General features: G+C 38.2%; 1 protein-coding gene and 1 long non-coding RNA gene across 2 annotated transcripts; both read right to left on the bottom strand.

Moving 5' to 3' along the window:
* Positions 1–58: 58 nt before the first annotated feature.
* Positions 59–22760, bottom strand: dhx36 (DEAH (Asp-Glu-Ala-His) box polypeptide 36). The gene is made up of 25 exons (XM_043264225.1): positions 22261–22760; positions 21867–22006; positions 21512–21749; positions 21396–21434; positions 21078–21248; positions 20385–20464; positions 18509–18583; positions 17559–17725; positions 17224–17305; positions 16906–17046; positions 16309–16414; positions 12724–12811; positions 12067–12122; positions 11823–11887; positions 10689–10832; positions 8560–8677; positions 7773–7871; positions 7007–7180; positions 6689–6775; positions 6520–6603; positions 6327–6426; positions 5453–5543; positions 3088–3211; positions 507–659; positions 59–427 (listed from the first exon to the last, which is right to left on the bottom strand). The coding sequence occupies exons 1-25, from the start codon at positions 22549–22551 to the stop codon at positions 260–262; spliced, it is 3081 nt and encodes a 1026-aa protein (XP_043120160.1). The 5' UTR covers positions 22552–22760; the 3' UTR covers positions 59–259.
* On the bottom strand, positions 1377–2131 carry LOC122362680. Its single transcript, XR_006253150.1, has 2 exons — positions 1789–2131; positions 1377–1706 (listed from the first exon to the last, which is right to left on the bottom strand). It is a non-coding gene; the product is annotated as an uncharacterized LOC122362680 (long non-coding RNA).
* Positions 22761–22821: the final 61 nt, after the last annotated feature.

Genomic DNA, 22821 nt, shown 5'->3' with positions numbered 1-22821 from the left:
GTCGCGTAACCTTTTATGTGTGTACATAGCAAGATTAAGAATGCAAGTCCTCCATAAATGAATTGATTGCATGATGGCGAATTTAATAAATTACTGTAAAGTAAAACTTACAATAACTCAAGTTAATGATAAAATAATAATAATAAAAAAAAAATCAAAACCAAAAATCTGTTACTTATTTCTACCTACAAGTACAGAGAAAGAGTATCATTGTGTTCAGTTTAAATGTCTCTCAAATAAATGACCTCCTGGTTGGTGCTCACTGGCTGCCTCTCCTGGGGCCTCCAGCAGGGGTTTCCTCTGTTGTGATGAGGTCGATTATAGCGGACAGAACAGCACAATCTTTAGACTTTCGGTCATTCCAGACCACAGGACGTGGACTCTTTATTTTGTCCTCAAGTAACACGTCCAGCTCCTTCCTCAGGTCCTAAATTAAAAAACGAAGAATAAACGAAGTATAACCGCAACCCATCAATGATCGCTCTTAATCAGAAGTTAACGCAAACCTTGACAAGGTGAGCAATGCGTCCGGGGGACTGAAACACGATCCACTCGTCCACCGCAATCGTCTCTTGGTCCTGGTCCCTCTGGATGGAGATATCTCCTCCAAAAAATAACAGTGAAAATGGAGACACTTCTGTGCAGTCATAGAGGAAGATCTTTAGGAACATAACAAAACAAAACAAACAAAAAAAAAAAAGAGTTAGATTTACTTCATACAACTCATCTCTTTATAACTTTTAGGTCTCTTAAAGGAATAGTTCTGGAGGAAATTCTGTCAGCATTTACTCGCCATCAAGTAGTTTTAAACCTGTATGAATTTCTTGGTTGGTATCTAAGGAAGATATTTTAAAAAGAAGTTTGTAACCGGGTTGTTTTGGGTCAGCATTGACTCCTGTAGTATTTTTTTCCTACTATGGAAGTCAACTGTGTGCCAAAACATCTTCCTTAGCGTTTGGCAGAACAAAGAAATTCTCAGAGCAATCTAAAAAGGCTAAAATTACTTTTTGTTTTGAAATATTAGTAATCCAGAAAAGTAGTACATACATTTTCAATATAGATTAAACCAAGATGAATACATTTAAATTCAGTTCTATGGTGCTAACTTACTGTGGACCAACCTTTACTCTGCATTCTTCTGCATGCATCAGTGTTGTTTGTGCATTTAGCTAGTTTTCCAAAAGCATTCAGAGGCACACGTTCAAATGCAAAAATAATCCACCCTTGCAATCTTGAGATTTCCTTAAGGATGTCTCAGTCCTTAAATGTACTGTTTCTTAAGGCAGTGAGGGCCGGGACAGAATGTGTGTGATTGCCAGAGGACAGGATGACATTTCCAGAGTAATGCTTTTAAATCCACACACACACACACACACACACACACACACACACACACACACACACACACACACACACACACACACACACACACACACACACAGAAACAGCACAGTGTAAATGTGTGTAAAAAGAATCCAGTCGCAAAAAAGAGGAAGAAGAGCTTATCTTCTGTTTTTCTTGCTACTTCATCAGCACCACACCAAGTACTAAGTCCGGAGCCCAGGGGCCACACAGGTTTACCCAGTGGTCAGGACTGTGGATGCCGAGTAGTACATTTACATGAACAGCAATAGATTCTGATTATAACACGATTAAGACAATACTGTACTATTAAGAATTTATTATGTAGACAGATTTGTCATTACCTTAATTCAGCTAAAGTCATACTCGGAAGTAAATGTGGACTATTTCTGTTTTACTCGCATTATTGAAGTACACCTTGCTCACACTATTATCGTCATGTAGCACTTTGTGTATCTTTTAGTAAATCAAAAATGAAACATCCAAAACTGTATGCTATTCACGAAGGTCTGAAGGACACGTCGGATGGCGTCATGTGGTCGATCTATGTACTACAAGATGTAAAACAGGAACGTGAAAGCAACACGTGTACGCACCTTAATCGTAATATTGTCTCATTCAGAATAAAGGTAATTCATTCGAGAACCGATGTCCACGTAAACGTAGTCACTGTTAGTTCTGACCAGACAGTCCTCATAGAGTGAGAGCGTATGTGGAAAAGACTGACGTAAGACGAGGACAAGAACCAAACTGCAGGCATTAAAATTCAGCTCACCTCAATACACTTTTGCGAATCAATCTTTCTCAATCTTCACACACAGCTTTTAGCTTTCAATCTGATTGTCGCAATCTTCAGTCTCATTCTGCCTCCTTCCTCCCATACGCTGGTTTATTCAAACATCATTCACGCCATTTCTCTTTTTCTAACGCTTCAGTCTTACTATCTGCCACTTCGCTTCGGGCATCTCCCTGGTCACTCTCTTGAAAAACGTTCTCCTCCTTTTACGTGCAATTTTCTCCGCTCTCCTTTCCTGAATCGCTATGCCGGAGTGCCAAAACTGCTTAGAAAGACTACGTTAAAACAAAAGAATAAGCTATAATGTTGTTGCATAGTCGATCAGGGCTCCCTCGGTTATTACAGGTCAACCTGCTGAATAAATTAGCATTGCATTTTAATCAAAATTAGAATTTGAATAGAAAGGAACCACAGACTGACTCTAGTTTTAGAGACTCTCCGTCTAACGTAGTCTCTACACTACAGTAGTGTATTCTCAGACAAACATGTCAAGGTTTCATCCTACAGGCACTGGCGCACAAGACGGCACTTTTCAAACTATATTACTGTGACAGAACAGCACCAAAGTTAATATTATTTCACTTCTTTTCCTGGCAAAAACAGACAGGTGTATCTGTGTGACTCACTGAGCAAGTAGAGAGATCCCAGAAACGGTACTTACTCGATTCAGTAAGAAGCTTTGATCTCTTTTGAGAGGGTGTCCGTTAAAAGGCGCACAGAAACTGAATAAAAGATGGACTAGAAGCAGCATTAATTTGCAAATACGTGTCCTATCTAGCAACTAAACAGAGCCCTTCAACAAAATGATATACGGTGGCCCTTCCCTTTGAAATGAGTGAATGAACAGACTGCAGGAGTGTGTGTGCGAGTATATTGGGGAAAGCTGACAAAACCTCATTTTGGGGTAAATGGAAAAAAAATGTACGTACGCTGGTGGTCTTCATCTTCAGGTGATAAATGAGCCATGTGTAGTGGAACTGAGTTTCCTCTGCATTGACGGATTTAGGGTGGATACAAACTTTCCCATCAGCCTTGGTGTACACCTTCACTGGCCTGCAAAAACAATTTCAAGATTACATTTTCAACGATTGAGCAAAAGGCCAAACAATGAACGTAATTGAAAGTCTTCACCAGTGTTGCCAGATGTACGATAATTGTAGGTTGTTTTAATCATAGGGCTTCTATATTAATTCATCTAGCTGTGGATCCTACTTCTGCCGTGCCCTGCAACAGAATTGCGATTCATGCAGAATTTGTGCCATAAATTCGCCCAACATCTGGCAACATGTAGAATTCTGATTACTTCTATTCAGAGGTGGAGTTTGGACCTTCCCAGAGGTTTCCACTCACGTACGCTGTTCAGTTGATCTATTCTGGTGATTTGCGGGTTAAAAAGTTGTTGGTCTACAAAAACAGATATATTCTATGCGTTTACGATAATTTTCTTCCAAATACGATAATGTTGAGCTTCTGCTACGATACTTGGACATTTGTAATCTAACAACATTGATCTACACACGGCTTTAAGACACTTCTTCTCAGCGATTGCTTGGACATCATTTAAATGTGGATCTATTGTGGAATATCGTTGCGTCATCACCTTCAAATTATATATTCAATTTAAATTTTGATTACCATCTATTCCCGTTAGTTTGGGCAGTTTTGGGCTACTGAGGCTAGAAGAAATGTTTCTTGAGCACCAAATATTAAAGCATAGTAAGATATGTTTTTGAAGATTAAGTGATAATGAAGAGTAACGGCTTTGCCATCATAGGAATAAATTACATTTTAAATTGTACTAAAATAAGGGCTGTCGGAGAAATGAGAAAGGATTCAACAAAATGTATTACACAAACGTTTAGACTACAACAGCCTAACATAAACTGAAACACAAAAAAGATCATTTGGGAATCAGTTTTTTTTTTGGCTGCAAATCTACTTAATACATAAATAGTTCATAAACATGCATAGTATTTAACATAAAGCACTATATCAGTACTAATGGTATTAGTTAGATGTCAGATATGTTAACCTATTCATTCTCCCACGATTCAGAGAGAAAAAAAAACAAAAACTAAAAAATATGCAATTTGAATTTTTGACAATGATTTTTATTTATTGTGGATGAGAACAATAATCTATAAATGTCTAAACTAAAAAACTAATCTCTTGATTGATTCAGAATAGCATAATTTTAATTTATATTTGAAGTGTCTCATCAGTTCCACGTCTATATCCAGATTAATTTAAAAAAATATTTTTTTTATATTTTTTGTTTTTCTTCTCAGAATACTTTTGTTATTGTTTAATGTTTGCAACACAAAAATGTACCCTTCTGTGCAAGTAGACTCAGTGACCTTTTAAGTTTTAGAAGCAATGAATTTGGTTTATGCTGATGTTTAACTACTTGTAGGCTGCCATTTTTGACTGGGTCAGTGCGTTTAACTGCATTTTTCATGAATAAGTTTAAATAGTGATAACATTACTGCTGTTTTACTGTATTTTCGATCAAGTAAATGCAGCTTTGGTGCATGGTTACATTTTTAAACAGTACAAATTTCTAACATGCATACTAGACGTGTGCTGGTATAATGAACACGCTCGGCATATCGTGCCATCATATACTTTTTGTTATAAGAAAAAAAAGCCAACACCGTGATAATACCGTGATAAAAGCATTAGCAATTAATTGCAACATGAAAACTTCATACTAGCATATGTCTAATATATTCTGCTTCTGCAACTCATATAAAGCTGTGCAGTGCAACTGAACGGAAAGCGTTAACGAATGGAGCCTTGCTGAGTTTCAAACAGAACAGTGCAAGAATAACGGACGAAATAAGGCTGAAAGGAATTATGTGAAAGACGGACACTGAGTGTCGTGAACAAGGTGTACAGTGCTGTGGACGTGAAAGAGCACTGATGCACTCTTTGTGTGTAAAAGCTAAAATCAAAATGTCCCTAGAGGACTGGGGTGACCACTTGGTTACTGCTCTGTTGCAGGACAGTAGATGTGATTTGTGGGAGACTCAATATCAGTGTTAGAAACAAGAACATAAATAATAAATCAAGGTTCATTTGCTAAATGTGGTTAAAGATAATACACGATAATACATAATCTTTCATGCTGCTTCAATCATCTGAGATAGATTATCTTAATTAAGATAATACACTCAAGGGACAGTCAGTAAATATTCAGTTGGACTTTAGGTGTTTCAATAAGCTACAGAACGGAGGCCACATAATCTGGAAAAAACAAAAACGCAAGCAATAAGAGAAAGACAGCTCACTTACATTGGTCTTTTCTTACTGTGGCTGGGACGAATCTTGGCCACTTTAGGGTACAAACCAGCAACGATCACAGCCTTGATCAGCTTCTCATTCTCTAAATAACATTAATAAGGGAGAATATTACTTATGATACAGGGGGGCAATTTTTTACTTTATTGTTTCCTAGGGTGCATATATATATATATATATATATATATATATATATATATATATATATATATCTATCATGGCATATATATACATAAATCGCCAATTAATAAAATGATTGCTGCTATATTGACATTGCAATGAGATTTATGCACTCTTATGAATTCTTTCTCTAAGAGATTAATTGTGCAGCGTACACAACAGCATTATGTCAGGGGTTTTGTAAAGAAACTGATCAAACCATTGTAAAGGTGTATAATATTGTGTTCTGCGTTGTGTACAATGACCTCTTATATGCATTAGTTATCATAATCTAACAATAAACCACTTTTTAACAGCTTTTATTACACTTGATACATACTTTTACATATACTAGAATTTCAAGTTGTATACATTTTTGTTATGAACAAATTAACAGTGTAACTGTACTGTATACATTAAAATGATATGATCGTTAAGTGTGTGTAAAAAAAAAAAAAAAAAAAAAAAGGAGGTCGTAAAGTATGTATTTTTGGGAGCAGATGTGTGTGAACTGTGTTTAGATTTTTGGTTTAGAAAAGTAAGAGCTCATCTCTTTTCAAAGCTAGACTGATGATACACTCGGACTGCTCAAATCTGTAAAGATACCAGCGGTAATGGCAGTTAAAATGAAAGACAGCCATGTGTAAGCAAGTGGACAGCTGGAATAATACACGTATTTAGTTAGATGGACAAGTAAAGTCAGAGTTACCCGAGTTGATGTTAGGGCTGGGATCTTTAGGATCCTTACTCTTCACAAAGCCAGCTGTCAAAAGATGCTCCGCAAACTGACCCTTCATATTATTCAGCATCTGGTACAAACGAACAAAATGGGTTTTGGTTTATGACGTTATAATCAAGGAGTCTAATTTTCTCTCTTTGATTTGAGGAGAGTGAAGTCTAACCTGTAGCGTGTTGGCAGAAAGGAAATTTTCCCAGCAGTATTCCTTCTCAAACCTGCTGCCCTGTTTCTTAGAATCCTCCCAGCCCTAAAAACAAAACAAAACAATGAACGGACCGTCACAAATACACACACCCCTAACATCTAAGATGGGCTTATTCTTGAAGACTTACCCAAAATGCATTGACAATGGCGAGATGGTCACTTCTAGAGTTTTGGGAGAGCGTTTTCCTCCTGTGGTCTGCAATCTTCTCCTTCCCCTGAGATGAACGAAAGCATCAGTCAAACAAGTCTTTATTGGAGAACACCCTCTGGATTTACAACACGGATTGTGACAAAGCAGTTTAACGGGAAAAAGGAAAACAGTAGTCCCTTTTTTAGTCGCTTCTTTATTGAGTCAATGTCACCCGAGTCTTTAATCTATGCCATCAAGTCAACAATATTGCTAAAAATTGCGCAGCGCTTGTGATCATGTAAAAGGTTGTTTGTACCAGCGGTATGAAGAAGGGATCTTTAAAGCTAAGGCTGGCTGCAATGGTAAGCACAGGGTCCAAACAGCCCAGGAGAGCCCCGAACAGAATCATTTTTCCTATGTGAGGCTCCACAGGCATCCGGGCAAGATGGAATCCTAATGGAGTTAACTCTTCATTCCGGTCTAGAGCATTCTACAAGATACAAAAAGAGAAAAGGTTGGTTCCTCAAAAAGACATGTTAAAAAATACTGTGCTTGCTTCTAAGTCATTTGATTTTTGTCAATACACCTCTTAATTACACAGCTATCTGGAAAATTCGATTCCGATCGATCACAGCATGCCACTGTCAAATAATTTAGCATAATAACTGTATAATGGGCCATTGCCTCGAGGCATTGATTTCCTATGTTCCTGTGCGTTACACTTCTTATAGCAGTCTTTACTCTTTCCTCTTACGAGAAGTTTTTACAGCTTTAATCAATATTTCATGTTCATTTAATTAGTGAATTGGTAATAAGTTTTCAGGAACCTTCATGTCAGGGTTTATTCCACGATAATGACTTTAGATTATGCCTTACCTAGTTTGTGACGCTCAAAGTAGTCTTTCATGTCCATTTAATTTATTTGTTAAGTAGACCTGTAGCTGCTTTGAGCCGGGTTCCTGACTACTCAATTTATTTTACGTTAATGGCAGACTGTAAATTATCCCTTACTTATTTATGAATCCAACCCTCTTTTTCCGTTCTATCAGTTATTCTTCTCTTTCCTAACTTTAGCCTCTCACCAGGTCCACCAGGTGTGTAATGGCCAGCTCTATCGCTTTGTCTGATGGGGGGTCCATAGTCTTTCGCAGGAAAGAAGCAATGGATCCCAACTTCAGTATCTGACAGAAAAAAAGAAAGACAAAGAGAAATAGAACACACTGTTATAAAGAACTTCTTGCAATCTAAGCAGACAAAATGATTATGTGAACCCCAAGGCTTTGTGTGCATAAATGAGACCGAGTATTTATTTGTGCCTGCTGTAATGCTGAGCATCAGAGGGAACTGGGACTGGGCAGCCATGGGGAGGTGAAAAGAAGCAGTAATTGACACAGCTAAAAGGCCTCGTTATACGATTACACTGCCTCTCAGATCCAATGACAGTGATTAATGTCCCTTTTAATCCATTAGTTTGTTTGTGGGCTTGCTTATTAGAGTCACTGGAGACTATTTGTGAAACCTATGCCTTTAGGCCCCATTAGAGCCACACAGATTTAGGGGAAAGGTTGAGAGTGTGCGTGTGTAATGAAGAGAATGTGTGCGTGCTGGAGAGCAAGAATGAGTCACCGGTGGAAATGTTCAGTCCAATTTCCTAAAACCACAGCAGTGAGAAGCTCTCTCTCTGAGAACTGCCAACAAGCATGATTTTTATGCATCCGAACTACTGCTGACACCAAACCTGTGTAGTGCGACTCAAACATAGCTAGATCGATTGATACTTTTGTTGACCTCTGAGGGGTAATTCAGCCATGCATTTTAGAGAACAAAGTATTCCACAGTAATGCTCAGACTGAGTGTCCAATTGTATACCTTTATTTGCAAGCAAAGCTCTTCCAGTGGAGTGCGTTGGATCTCAGGCAACTGGTAGTTATCCAGGAGACTGGCCCTTAGTCCATTATACAGGTGATAGCAATTGCCAGGAGACACTCTGCCCAGACACACAAAACAATTGAGACAGAAAACAATGTCATACTACTTACATTAGCAAACTCTGTCTAATGAATGCAAACTGCAACCAGGTAAATTTAATTGAGAATTCAGGCCTATAGTTTAGATTTATATATATTAATTTAGACATTATCATAGAAGTGACTCATATTTTCTACTTAAAAAATTAAATACTTTTTTAGCATTTCATTCTATTAAATTAACAATTGAATTAATCACCGATAATTAACCTCTGTTTAGCCCCGCCCACTGATTAGTGCATAACTAGCAGTGGGCGGGGCTAAAACCAAACAATAAAGATGGCTCTAAAGGAAATAGCGGACTTTCGGTAAGAACTCGACCCTTTGTTCACTACAATTTTCCGCAGATTAATTTACAAACAGAAATGTATCTGCTGATACTGCGCTGACTATATTTGGTCCAACAGTAATATCGCAATTATCTTTATTACGTGATCACTATTGCTATGTCTGTTAAACCGATAGTTTGAAACGAGTACTTAACCTAAAATCACAGCAACATCTATCTTTGAAGGACAAAGGCTGTCAAAAACATGATTGTCAGCCAATCATAGCAATGGCTGATTTCTTTAGCGTTTTCGATCTGCCTTGGAGACCAGTGAAAAATAAAAAACAGAGGCAGCTCATGGCCCTTTAACAGCAAATAAGACACAATTAGAAACAATTTGAATAAAAATGCCCATAAGAAGAAATGTTTATTTGCAACAACTAAAGGGAGTAAGGCATATGGATGCTCACTTTCATTTGGAATTAGCCCTTAGACATGAAGGAAAAAGAAATGTAGATAGAAAAGAAGAAAGGTAGATAGGAAGATGATTTTTTTTCTGTATCTTGGCCATCCTAAGCTGCAATCAAACTTTACGCCAACAGTCAAAGGTTTGTATACGCCAGACTAGTCAAAGCTTGCTGATGTGAAAGTCAATTTGCTTTCCCATGAATAATGCAGCGCTACGGAGTTACTGTGGCAACGGAGCAGTGTGCGCGTCAGTGTGTGGATATAACACAGGTACAATGAGATGGGGCATACATTTGGGCGTTTATGAATGAGAATAAAATTGAAATGGTGTGTCAGAGTCCGTGCTGAGCAGCAGGGTAGACTCATGTAGACTTATTTTCATCCCTCTTTCATACAAACACACACACTCTCACTCACTGCCTAAAAAGCATGAGTCACTGTGCCAATTTAAACCCCAACAACATAGACACTAGATAAAAAAAAAAATAAAAAATACCTCACATACCTGAAATCAGTTTAGTTTGTCATTTTAATGCACAACAGTAAAAAAAAAAATTCCATATACACAAATGCATCATCTATTTAACAGTAAAGTGATGGAGCCAAACAGGACATGTAATGTGAGATATTTTATGTGTCCTTAAACTTCAAGAACAGATTTGTTTTTTCACTTTCCTATCAAATGGCACATCTTTCCTCTATGCGTATAGAGAGAGTGAAAGAGAGAGAGAGAGAGAGAGAGAAGAAGTCTTGGCTTAGAGATAAACAGAGGACAGACAGACCTTTTAAGAACACATACTAGGTATGAATACAAGAGGAAAAGAGTTTATAGATTTAGACTAATTGAGCTTTGTTCACATCAAAATTCAATTTTTTTTTTTTAACTAAATCAAATATGTTTCGAGAACATATCCCTTGCATGTATATTTACTGCAGATTATATATAAGACTATATACAATACTACCTTTAGTATTTTCACATGTAGGTGATTTTATTTTTTTATTTGTACCACTGTCTGTTCAAAATAAATGAAACAAAACCAAACATTTTTTCCCTGTCGTACAGCATTCCTGTGATACAAGCATAGCCTGCAAATTCTGAGAGCTTTTATATTCTTCCAAAGGGTGCAATTCCTCTGACTGAAATTGGTTTTGATACTTGTGAATGGATTGAGGAAGAGCTGATGATATATGGGAGGAATAACACGTAATAGAGGACGGAGAAATATCTGTACCTGCCAGCGCGGCCTTTCCTCTGTTTGGCATTGGCTAAGCTCACCCACTCCGCTGTCATGGTCCTGATATTGTTCTGGGTGTCAAAATGAGTTTCTTTAATCTTCCCTCCGTCTATCACATACACGACATCGTCTATTGTGATACTGAAAGAGACAGGGATTAAAAGTAAGACAAATATTACAACATATTAATGAGATCACAGAAATAGAGGACACAAAATATCCTCTAAAGATGACACGGTCACGTCTCGGTCCAAATTATTTTATCAAAATGATAAACGCTGCCTTGCGCTACACTATGGTGAAAATTTCAATGAGGCTGTGCACTAAATAAGTGTAATAGTAGCACTATATTTTAATTTTCCACATTGCAAAGTTACTTAGCGTTAGTCAGATGTCTAGAGTATTAGTAGACTGTCTGCTTAATATCTTCTAACACTATTTTGATGCCGAACGCAGCTGCTCAAAACGAATTATTGGTACACTAAACTAACTAGATTGGTATTAGTTAGATAAACAACTCTGTAACTGCCAAAACATTCATGCATTTAACGGCAAAAGAGCATGCTCATGCTGCTGTCGAAGGAGTTAATGCAAATGGAACGTGACTGCAGTTTAATCTCGTCTACTTTTCAAAACCGTATACGATAAAACGAAATATGATAAAGCTGCCATCAATGTAATGAATCTCTAATAGCTGATAAAAATCCAACATCATTATAGACGCTGAAAAGTTTATTACCAGAGACCAAACATTTCAACGGTAGAACAGCATGATGATACGGAGAGCAATTAAAAAGAGATTCGCTCATGAATTTATTTATGAAACCCCATCAAATTCTGGCTGTTTTCAACTCTTTGTGGAGTTTGTTTGTACAGACAATGCTTGAAGCCTGTTTTAAAGCTGTGCGCTAGTCAGTTTAGTTTTAATTAGCTGGTTCTATTGCCACTTGGCCATCGCACGGTCTCAACTTGTGCATACTGATGGCGCTAGCTAGAAAAACACTGACCGACGACTTGATTATTTATTATCACACCAAACCGATGGTTATTTAAATTTGGACGAAGATTCATCCCACAGTACAAGAGACAGAAAAAACACTGAGCACCGAGCGCGCACGCTCTCAAGCCCACCTGGTTTCTGCGATGTTGGTAGCGATCACGATCTTGCACACCCCCGGGGGCGGCTTTTTGAACACCTGAGGGGAGAGAGAAGCCAAGTGTCATTCATGAACATAACAGCACTTTTGAAAGTTTGAGGAGCTGGACTTCACATGGAGCTTTGCAAATTCAATTCAGCAGTCAGATGGGAAAGAAAGATCGCGTTTGTGAGCTTGCAGCAGGAGGCGGAGAGCTTGCCACAGTTGTCTGCACTTGCCTGAGTCTGAGACACCGTGGGCATTAAAGAGTGGAGGGGGATGATGATGAACCGATCTGAAAGAGAGTAGAGATTTGAGCAAGTCAGAAGTGCTGTGGCTGATAGCACACACGCATTTGGTGTTAAATGCGTCTGCGATGAACGTAGAATCATTTTTTATGTTCCTATAACAACTAACCCTCTACACTTCAAGTAAATTACTCGCATACGCGACTGAATTTCATACTAGTACAGTTCATAACATAATATACCCAGCATTCTCTGCTGCACCAGTGTTTAAAAACTCAACGTAGCCTGGCTAAACGTGTTCTCCATCTCTTTACACAAACAGAGAAAGAAAACGAGAGGTTTAATTAAACACATAGAACCGATGATAGAATTGCTAAATATAAATAGTAAAAAAATACAATTTATATGATAACAAAACGAGAGAAATTTTGTTTTGAATTATCATAATGATTATTTTAGCCCTTTTGCTAATGCTAATAAGCATCCATGTTTTGATTTTGACAACAGTTTTCTAATATATTTTCTTCGACTGCTCAGGTAGTGTCTGGTGAGACTCAGCCAAGAAATGCAGAAATACAAAAATAAATCTTTATATTTATTCACGCGTAAAACCTCATTTTACAAACAGGACGAGTCTGAAACATCTACCTGACTTAAACATCGGGTCAGCCATGAGAAGGTCATTCAGGGTGCTGATGTTGTCCCATCCAGGAAGAAACACTAGAATTGCTCCATCCTGAAAGAAAAAGTGTGTGACTGTAATCGTCTATAATGTGTCCACAATGCGTCTATAATTGTACACACACGTTATTTTGTTCCAACGGTTCAAGAATTTTGGGTTAGTACTGATTGCAATTATTTTGCAACTATTTTTGAATAAATGCTATTTTAATAAACCTTCCTGAATCCAAAAAATAAAACTCCACTGAAATATTAAGCACAGCCGTTTTCAACAAATGTTGAACAAATGAAAAAATAAGAATCTCTGGCAAAAGCCAACCAGCCATTTAAATCTAAAGCAGTAAGCTCATTGGCTGTGTATGAACCAACCGGCTTGTGTGAAGCGATTCACTACATGACTCGTTTAATGACTCGTCAGCCAGGGAACCATTTACAGTTTTCTAACAGGACTTTTATTTTTAAATTTCAATGCTATTTAAGGATAAATGTAGCCTTCGTTGGTACAAGAGACTTTTAAAAGCAGCCTTCAACAGCCTAGAATCAGACGATTGTTCACCACATAATCGGTCCACACAAACTTACTTGCCCTCAAAGGCACAATTAATTACATTTCTGATAGTTCTTAAATTACCACAAGCACAAATTGCATTCCCACACTGATCTGAGGGGTAATTTCTGTCCTAAAAACGGAGCCGCCTACCAATGTCAGATAAAGTGAATCGAATCTTTTACGTGAGCAAAAGCAATCTGAGAGGTTTACCCTCATAAAAATGCAGTGTTGACGGAGGGGAGGGGGGGGAGATAAAACACGAAGTGTTCCCAGGCGGCCCTGGTTCTATATTTAACATCCCAGCAACGTCACATCAAGGGTACATGACAAATTAAACAGAATCTACTTACTCTTGCAATGTGTGCGTGCGCATGAGCGTGTCGAAAAGGAAACTGTGTGTGTGTGTGTGTGTATGATGTGAATGCGTTTCAGAGCATTCTGTGACCCAGATTCCTCCGTGTAGAGCAAAACAAACCTGACATTAAAATGCCAAGTGTTCCCAAACGTTACGATTAATTAAGAATACTTAATGTCCCTGTTCTGAGGTGACATCCAGGACTGTGACGCTGATAATAAAAGTGTCCCTTTCTGCCGTAACAAACTTTTCTCTTCATCCACCTACAATACAAGCAGACATACGCCAAAAGACTTTGAGGCTGATGCGATTTAACTTTTTTTACGCTTCATGATACAAAGCGAGTTATTTGCCGGTTTACCAGACCTTATTTCTTAAGACACACACATTCTTGACTCTAAGAACCAGTCAGACGACAGTAAAGTCAACAAGCATGCTTAATCTCCAGACAGCATTAATTAAAACTGCTTTTGATCTGTGATTTCATGGCTTAGCTTCTTAATTAGCCAATCGCAACCATTTCCTCCTGAAAGCCAAGCCACGCTGCTGTATCTGACAGCAGGCAATACACACGAGCTAAACTCTTCTCGGATTTCTCTCTTTCTGCACTGTTCTAATGAGGGTCAGAGGACTTTAAGCTTCTCATACAGTAATTATGTTAAGTTTTGACTGCATAACTCTAAAACAAAATATTGTCTGCCATCAAGACAAATCAGTTTAGGGTTTGTGCGTTTCTTTTGATACTTGTTTGGACATTTTGCAGACTTTTATAGACACCACAGTTAGGAGAAGGCAAGAAAGCAGAAAGAATGAAGGAGATATCAAAGCTTAGTTCATCAACGCCACCGATGTGTCATAGAACATGAACTATATATTATATGTTGGTCTGGAAAATATGTTGGTCTAATTAACTTACACATATTGTTCGTTAAAGTTAATGAACAATATCCTTATGTGATTTTAGGAATTATATATATTTTACACTGTATCAAAGTTTTACTGAGGACTTTTAGGGCTCAAATGGAAATTTGGACTCATTGTATTCATTTGCTCCAAAGTCCATCTAAGGCGAGTCGTTTCTTTTGTCCACATCTCAGGCATGAAAGCGTAGCTCCTATCTCTTTAAAAAAGGGAAAATTGTCCAAAACAGTTTGCCAAGCTTACGATCACCAATAAAAAGAGACAACAAATAGTGTCAAAAAGCTTATTTTTCAGGCTAGACCAGCCAGACTGTTTCTATAGCAACCGGAACTTCTAACGCAGCTTTTAGAAGGCAGAGCTTTGTTCGGCCATACTGATCGACGCATTTTTGCACACTTCTTGCTCATTCTACAGTCTTTATTGGCGCAGCAAGAAAGAAGATATTTAAGCGCCCATTTTATTTTAGCGACATTTTCATCATTTGTAAATTTGTCAACAATATAATAAATTATATTTAAACGAAAAGAACACTAATGAGATGCTAAATTAAAACCACTGAAGGCTAAAGTAAATAAAACTTTATTATTACATCAAAAATGATCATTACAGTGGCACCTGTCGGGTGGAGGGGTATATTAGGCAGCAAGTAAACAGTCAGTAGGAAAAATGGGCAAGCAAAAAGATCTGAGGGACTTTAACAAGCGCCAAATAGGACCCAAAACTTGTGACCCAGCATTAGAGTCATAGGCACCCAAGGCTCATTGATGGACATGTGGAGAGAAGGTTAGTCTCTCTGGTCTGTTTACACAGATAAACTACTATAAAAATGGTCCATCCAGCGAAGGTTGCTTTGTTTGCTGAATCAAGTTTTCATTTATATCAGATAGATAGCTCGGTAGGCAGTGTTATGCTGAGCTAGGAAACCTCGGGTCCTTTCATTCATGTCGATGTCCCTTTGATTGCAGACCACATACATGGTTACATGGTTACACATGGCATGTGATGTACTAGACATTTTTTTATTTAAATTATAAACATAACATATTTTTCTTAAATGTAGACTTGCATACCGCTGTCGGTTTCTATGCATAATAACAAATGCTCTGTCTCAATTTCTACTCTGTACTATCTATCTATTTGTTACCTCAAAAATGTCTTTTTAATAGAGACATTCAAGCGTACGTTTAAAAAATATTCCTTAACTCTTGATTTTAATAATAGGCGAATTTTTATTAAATAATAAGCCGATTAAAGTCTCTTCCAAATGTACATTTTTATAATACGTTCACCCTTAAAGACCTGCTGACAAGCACCCATGGATCTGCGCTGGCTTACATCACCAAAGTGTGACTTGGAGGATAACCACGAGGGCTGACGATGTCACTTGAGAGAATGCCTTAAAGGCACAGCAGCCCATTTAAGTCTACGAGTCAGAGATAGGAATGGTTTTAAACAAAATCATGACACCACAAAGGGAAAAAATATGTAAATTTGAGCACTTTTAGGGGTATAATAGTAGGTTATAATATTTTATATCTCTCTTGGAGAGGAGAGGAGAGCATCTGCTAAGTAGTCCTATTAGCGCACAATTCATGGCAACATGTTGCTGATTTACAGGAGACTCACCATCTGTCCCAATTCGGCCAAGTCACATGAACACACACTCACATACACACCAAAAAAAAAAAAAAAAAAAAACAGTCAGGGATAGAGGAAAAGCACTCACATCCTCTTTCATCACAATGTGTCTGATCAATGCTACGATAAGCTCCAGATTGATCTTGTCATCATCGTCCATCATCTCCAGCGCATCAACGGTGCTGTCTGAGTACCTGCCAATCACACAGTAGAAAAGTCACGCTGCATCACGTCTCGGTGACTCAACATGCACTGGTAAATATTTGCTTTTGGAATTCCCATTTATAAGCTCTAAGACAAACATCAACAACAAGATATAACTGCATCCCCACTAATAGCTTTATGGTTGAGTTCAAGTCAATTTACTAGTTTAAAGAGATAGTGTAACCAAAAATGACTCACTACTCACGCTCATGTGGTTCCAAGACCTTACAACCTTTGTTCATCCTCAGAACACAAATTAAGATGTTAACAGTTATGTTTTTATTAACTTAGAAGCTATTTATCTATATATTTATCTATAAATTTGTCATAGTGGCTGGTATGCAGGTTTGTAAATGCACTGCCTCACAACTGCACACTGAGGTGTGAGATGGTGGTAGCTGTCGTTAATTTTGTTTTTTGCATTCTGTATAGAACGCCCTGAGATTTTTATTTTTTTTTTTTTAAATTAAAAAAGACTGACCGTTCTCTGAGCGTACGGGCGAAGCAGGGCCAGCTCTCACGGTATTCGGCCTCCTTCTGTTCTTTCTCTGGTCGCACATTCTGCCCGTGCATAAATCCTCTCCTATAGCGAGGTCTGCGGTCCTGATGTTGCGGCTTGAACCTAACGACCAAAGTTGCATAATCCATTTAGATACTCCTACTCCTGAGTTCAGTCAGGCAAGCTCACTGTAGTGCATCTACTGCAATCATTGAGCTACAACGTGATGGGAAAATATAAAACCCCACATTTTAGAAAGACACTTTAATAAATATTACATAAAACTGTAAATGAGCTCACCTAAGCAATTCCACCACATCCTCCAGCAAGTGCTCTTTTACTGGGTATGTGTATCCAGGAATATGGACCATGGAACAATTATCTGTAAGATAAATCTGTCACTTGTTTGGTTGGATTACTTTTTCCTTTTGAATGCTAAGGCTGTAATCACAGTAATTACACTACACTAGGCATATTGTATATTGCGTTCCTTTAAAGAATACAGAGAGCATTATTATTCTATTCTATTATATGTCAAACAAATGCTGCAAAACACCAAACCAATGAATCAGTTGCAGTACATAGCAGTTGCTAGCCATCTTAATTATTGAAAGACATTATGCAGTTTCTCTTACTGAAATACTTGCTAAATTTCTCAGCATTAAGAGTGGCACTCATTAGGACCACTTTCAGGTCCTCTCGAGCAGTTAACAAGTCCTTCACGATGGTGAGAAGAACGTCAGACTGAAGACTCCTCTCGTGAATTTCATCCAGTACCAGATGACTTACGCTTGAAAGAAAGCTGAAGAAAAGGAAAAAAAAAGAGAGAGAGAGAGAGAGAAGTTGAGTAAAAGACAGACACTCTATTTGTGAACGGGTGAGAAGAAATAACTAAAACTGAGATTCCTGAAGCGACGCACACATACACAAGGCCACACATGGTTAAAAAACTTGACAGATATTGCAAAAATCTATAATATATTAGTATATTCATATCAGTTACTATGTCACAGAGACAGTATTTGAGCCATTCCTTTAAGTTCCCATCTGAACAGGGCAACTTGAGAGTCAAATCTTTTAGTAAACACTGTTGTCAATCCCAAACATTGCACTTTGTAAGAGTGACAGCATTCAGATCCCTAACAGGCTTTTATCTGGGACTTTTGTGTGTATGAATATGTCAGCAGTAAAACAGAAGGGATCAGAGAAAAAAGCAAAAAAAAAAAAAAACCAACAGTGCATAATGTGTTTTCTATGTGGGTTGTGGTAAAAGCTGTCTAAGTGGATGAGTCAAGCTAAGAGGTACTGCAGGCATCTCCCCTCTGCAGCTGCTGAAGCAGAGATGATGAGAGTGAGTCAGTCAGTCATACTGAATGTATGTGCAATTATATGTTTGACAGTGCTCGGAGTATGTATAAGTGCATGCGTGCACCCTGCTGTGTAATGATTAAACACCGGCTCCTCTCACAGGGTAAAAAAAAAAAAAAAAAAAAAAAAAAAAGTCAAAGCAGACAGATAGAGGATGGTGGGAGTGGATTATAAAACGACAGAGTAGAGTGGAGAAAAAGAGGTGTAGAACACTTACGGATCTGAGCGGAGCCACTGAAGAATAATGCCTGTAGTACAATACAACACTGAGCCTTGTTTCCGTGGTAACCGACTGGAAAGCAGTGCCAGAGTAGGGGGGGGATAAGGAGGAATAAAACATAAAATAAAAATAAATTCATTCTAAAATCAACATACTACACATGCTAAAAGCAAGAATATACATTTTATGCAGCTAATTTTTAAATCTACACCGTTGCGGCTGCATGGAAAAGACTTCAATTATTGTCCTTGTACTACACAGAACACACAGCATTTGAAAGTCATTGTTAAAAAGAAATGACAACGGTGAACAAAAGATGACTGAATTGTTATTGAGGTGAAATACCCCTTTAAGAGAAAAATGTCTGTCAGCGCCAAGAGTTACAGATTTATGTATAAGTGAGAAAGAGAATTATATATAAAAAATAAAAGAGGTCTTGTACATATCAACCTCTCATGGCCTACAGAGGCCACTCACATCTAAACTTCTCTCCCCACCTTCAGTCCTTCCACCTAACTCTCTCAGGTCCGGTTCTCCATACTTCCTCACCACAGCAAGACAAGTTTAACAAGCCATTTCTCTTCTCCCCATCTACACTTTTTCACATTATCACTCCAGCACAGCATAAGCAACCGATTCCCCGCTGACTCACTTCTACAAACCCACCCTTCTTCTCATTTCTGTTCTCTCATCTCTTAAAGGATGTCGAGTGTGACCTGTGTGAACTTGGAAGCTGATAACCATTCAACCCAATTAGAGGTAGATAAAAAAAAGCATTAAAACATTACATAAAACTTCAAATATTAGAAGAATTTAAAATGAGAGTAAATGTGAAATGTAAATGGCACACACACACACACACATTGTTTGACAGCACTAATGTGTATTGTTTGACAGCACTAATGTGTATAGCCAATATATACATGTGTGTATATATATATATATATATATATATATATATATATATTTATTTATTTTTTTTTTTTTTTCAAAATATGCAATATGTGTGTCTTTAAATATACATGCACACGTGACTTTCAAAAGGACAACTTGAAGGTAAATTAAAGATTTTTTTTTTTTTTTTTTTTTTTTTAAGAATGGAGAGAAGAAGAGTTGTGAGATGTTTGGTTGGCAGCTCTAATCAGTCTTTTCTTTTCTCCTTCAGAAGAAGCAATTATCTGCTCTTGGACACAACATGTTCCGGTGACCTTGCTGCTTAATCCACTTTTCATTCTCGCCAGAATGAAAACGCACATGCAATAAAAAAAAAAATAAAAAATTCAATAAATAAATAAATAACTACACTAGACTAAATATGCTGGCACACTTACCCTGCATCTCTCCCTTTTTGACAAAAAAGGTCTTTCAGAACTCAAAACTTGATTCCCACACTAAAATATTTAACGAAACTATATTACATTACATTTACATTTACAAATTTCTAAATCATACCATCACACTAATCCTGTGCGAAATATAAAAGAAAACTATGCATCTCGGTTGTACCTGTCTGATAGATGTCTTCATACAGCCTCCAACAGCCTTCTCAAACTTAGAAAAGCACTTGTTCCCTGATCATTTTAGTTTAAACTTTAGTTGAATCATTTTGCTTTTGGATGAGAATGTTTCACAAGCCCAACACATGAAGAGTACAATCAATAAACAAAGAAATCTTACAGGTGCAGCAGAAAAATAGGAATAAATGTTTTCTACCCTTCTGAAATGGGGAGATTTGCAACATCACAGTTCAACTAAACACATCCCTTATTATTATCATCTTTCTAAACTAACCTTGAGAACCACATCATTTTGGTTGCGCTGCCTCTTCTGCCGAGCACCACCAAACAAACTTCTTTCAATCCGATTGACTCACCTCTGCAGACGGATCTGATACCCACAGGACTTCCCGTCTCCCACAGACTCTGCACGTTCTGCAGCCACCCTCTCTGCAACCTAAGCAAAGTATATACGCTTAAAAGAACAACAAAAAATAATAGATAAATAATAAAAGCTGATGTCAGGGTCTGGCAATAGCACTTTTAGCATAGCTTAGCATAGACCATTGAATCCGATTGGACCATTTGTCCTATTTAAAACTTGACTCTTCTTTTACTAAGACCGGTGGAAACGAAAAGTTGCATTTTTCCTGGCTGATATGTCTAGGAACTATACTTTTATTCCAGCGTAATAATCAAGGTACCATGGCCACAGCAGCTGTGGAAAACAGCTTTTCATTTTCCATCAGGCTTAGTACACTCAGCTTTTTAATTCTGAGGGTGTTGGACAAGTGGGATAAGCTGCACCGCTTTTTACTTTAAACAAGGTGAAAGAAGAAAAAGAGACCAAAAAAAACTTTCTTGTAAATAAATGCTGTTCTTTTGAGCATCATATAAAAAACAAAACAACCTGCAATTACTTAAATTTCCAATCAGCACAACAGCAATGAAAAATGTTTCTTAATCAGCAGGAATAAATAACATTCTGAAATATATTAAAACTATATAAAACTAACCTCACCCTGACTGTATCATTGACCAAATACATTCAGACAGCATCGTGTACTTACAGATATGGCGCTGATACGCCTTGGCTGTGTGCAAACAACCCTGCAGAGAGAACCCATGCCCCTCTCAATGAAATCATCAAGGATGAATTGAGTAACCTGGGTGGTCTTCCCACAGCCGGTCTCTCCACTGATTACCAGTACTTGGTTAGCTCCGATTAGGCTAACCAGCTCCTACAGTAAGACAAAGACAGAAAGGGGTATTAACAAAAAGAAAAAAACTGTAACTTCCAGTGGGTGATAGCTAACCGTTAAAACTTAAAGACTCAAAGAGGTTAAAATATGCCATCCACACACATACAGACAAAAGGTGACATGTACCTCTCTCATCCCATAGGAAGGCAGCTTCTCTCTGAATTTCTGAAAAAGGAAATGCCACAATAAAGCTAGGTCACATGCAAAAGGTTTAGCGAAATATATTTTTCAGTCTGTTTTACCAGCATATCGAGGTATCTAGCGTTATCGTTTTTCCTCTTCAGATCTTTTTTGAGTTCCTCGTCAAGAGAGGGTATCCGCACGACATCTTGGAATAAGTACTCCAGGTCAGCGTCTTTAAGTTCCTCTTTCACGCTCGCTCCCGACTCATACTTATTCTCTCGTTTCTCCTCTTTTGGCTCAACCTTTGGCATTTTTACAATGTTTTGAGGTTCTGGAGGATCATCTCCATCAAAGTAACTGGAAGACAAACACAATTCTGTTGAGTCTGGAAAGCACAATCTTATAGCTCTTTGGTATATTTATGATTTCCATGGCTATGTGAACCCTCAGGATTATACAGCGTTGCATTTGCACCTGTGGCCACTGGGTTCCTGCTTCACCATCCAGCTCTGAGATGTGGAGGGGTGCGTGTCTTTACCCGCATCTCTCTGGACAGAGTTCAGCAGCTGAGTAATGTGCTGCTCTCGTTGTTCATCCATCTGAACAACAGCCCTCTGAAACGACAAAACCATTCTCATGAAGTTAAAATGAGAAGTAAAATGACTCATACGAAGTCACGTTAATCTCATAGTTTTTTAAATCATAACTTTTGTAACTATTTGCTACTGATAAACATGTATTACACACTACTTATACCACTGACATACCTTGCAGCTTTCTTATAGAACGCGTTACCAGGCAACGTTACTGTAATTTCAACAACAATGAATAAAAACAATGATCATCTTTGCAACAGTCTACTACTCACAGATTTCCTTTCTGCTTCAGATCTTTTGATTCCACCCCATTTGGCATACCACAGTCCTATTTCTCGACCCTTTAAATGGGGTGGGTGTTTGCCTCTTCCACCTCCACCTCCACCTCCTCTTCCTCTTCGTCCCCCTCCATGTCCCTGCTCTTCCCTTGAGTCCCACTCGGAGCTCCTCGCGTATCCTCCACCCCCGCTGGATCCAGCCCCTCCATCCCACCTGGAACCTCCGTCTCCGAACCGCCGACCCCCTCCTCTCCGACCACGTCTATTACCAGACCCATGATTCATGCCGCTGGACTGACAAAGCACCGGGCAAAGATCCCGGGCCGCTGCCGTAATTCTGATGCAGGCTCAAAGACGATAAAGTGTTAAGATGCCACTGAATGTCATTTATTATTACGTTTTACAACCCGACATAACGCTATTTTCTTAAATGTATGTATTGTCGTACATATATGACGAACGGGTTTCAGCCGAGGCGACTGATAGTGACGTCATGGAGTGCGATTGGTGCTGGCTGCGCATGCGCTGTACATCAAAATGCAAAGCAACGCTGCT

The sequence above is a fragment of the Puntigrus tetrazona genome, chromosome 18 (assembly GCF_018831695.1).
Source record: "Puntigrus tetrazona isolate hp1 chromosome 18, ASM1883169v1, whole genome shotgun sequence".
In the NCBI taxonomy this organism is placed as follows: Eukaryota; Metazoa; Chordata; class Actinopteri; order Cypriniformes; family Cyprinidae; genus Puntigrus; species Puntigrus tetrazona.
The sequence above is the reverse complement of the archived record's forward strand: the minus strand, read 5'-3'. Positions and strand labels throughout refer to the sequence as shown.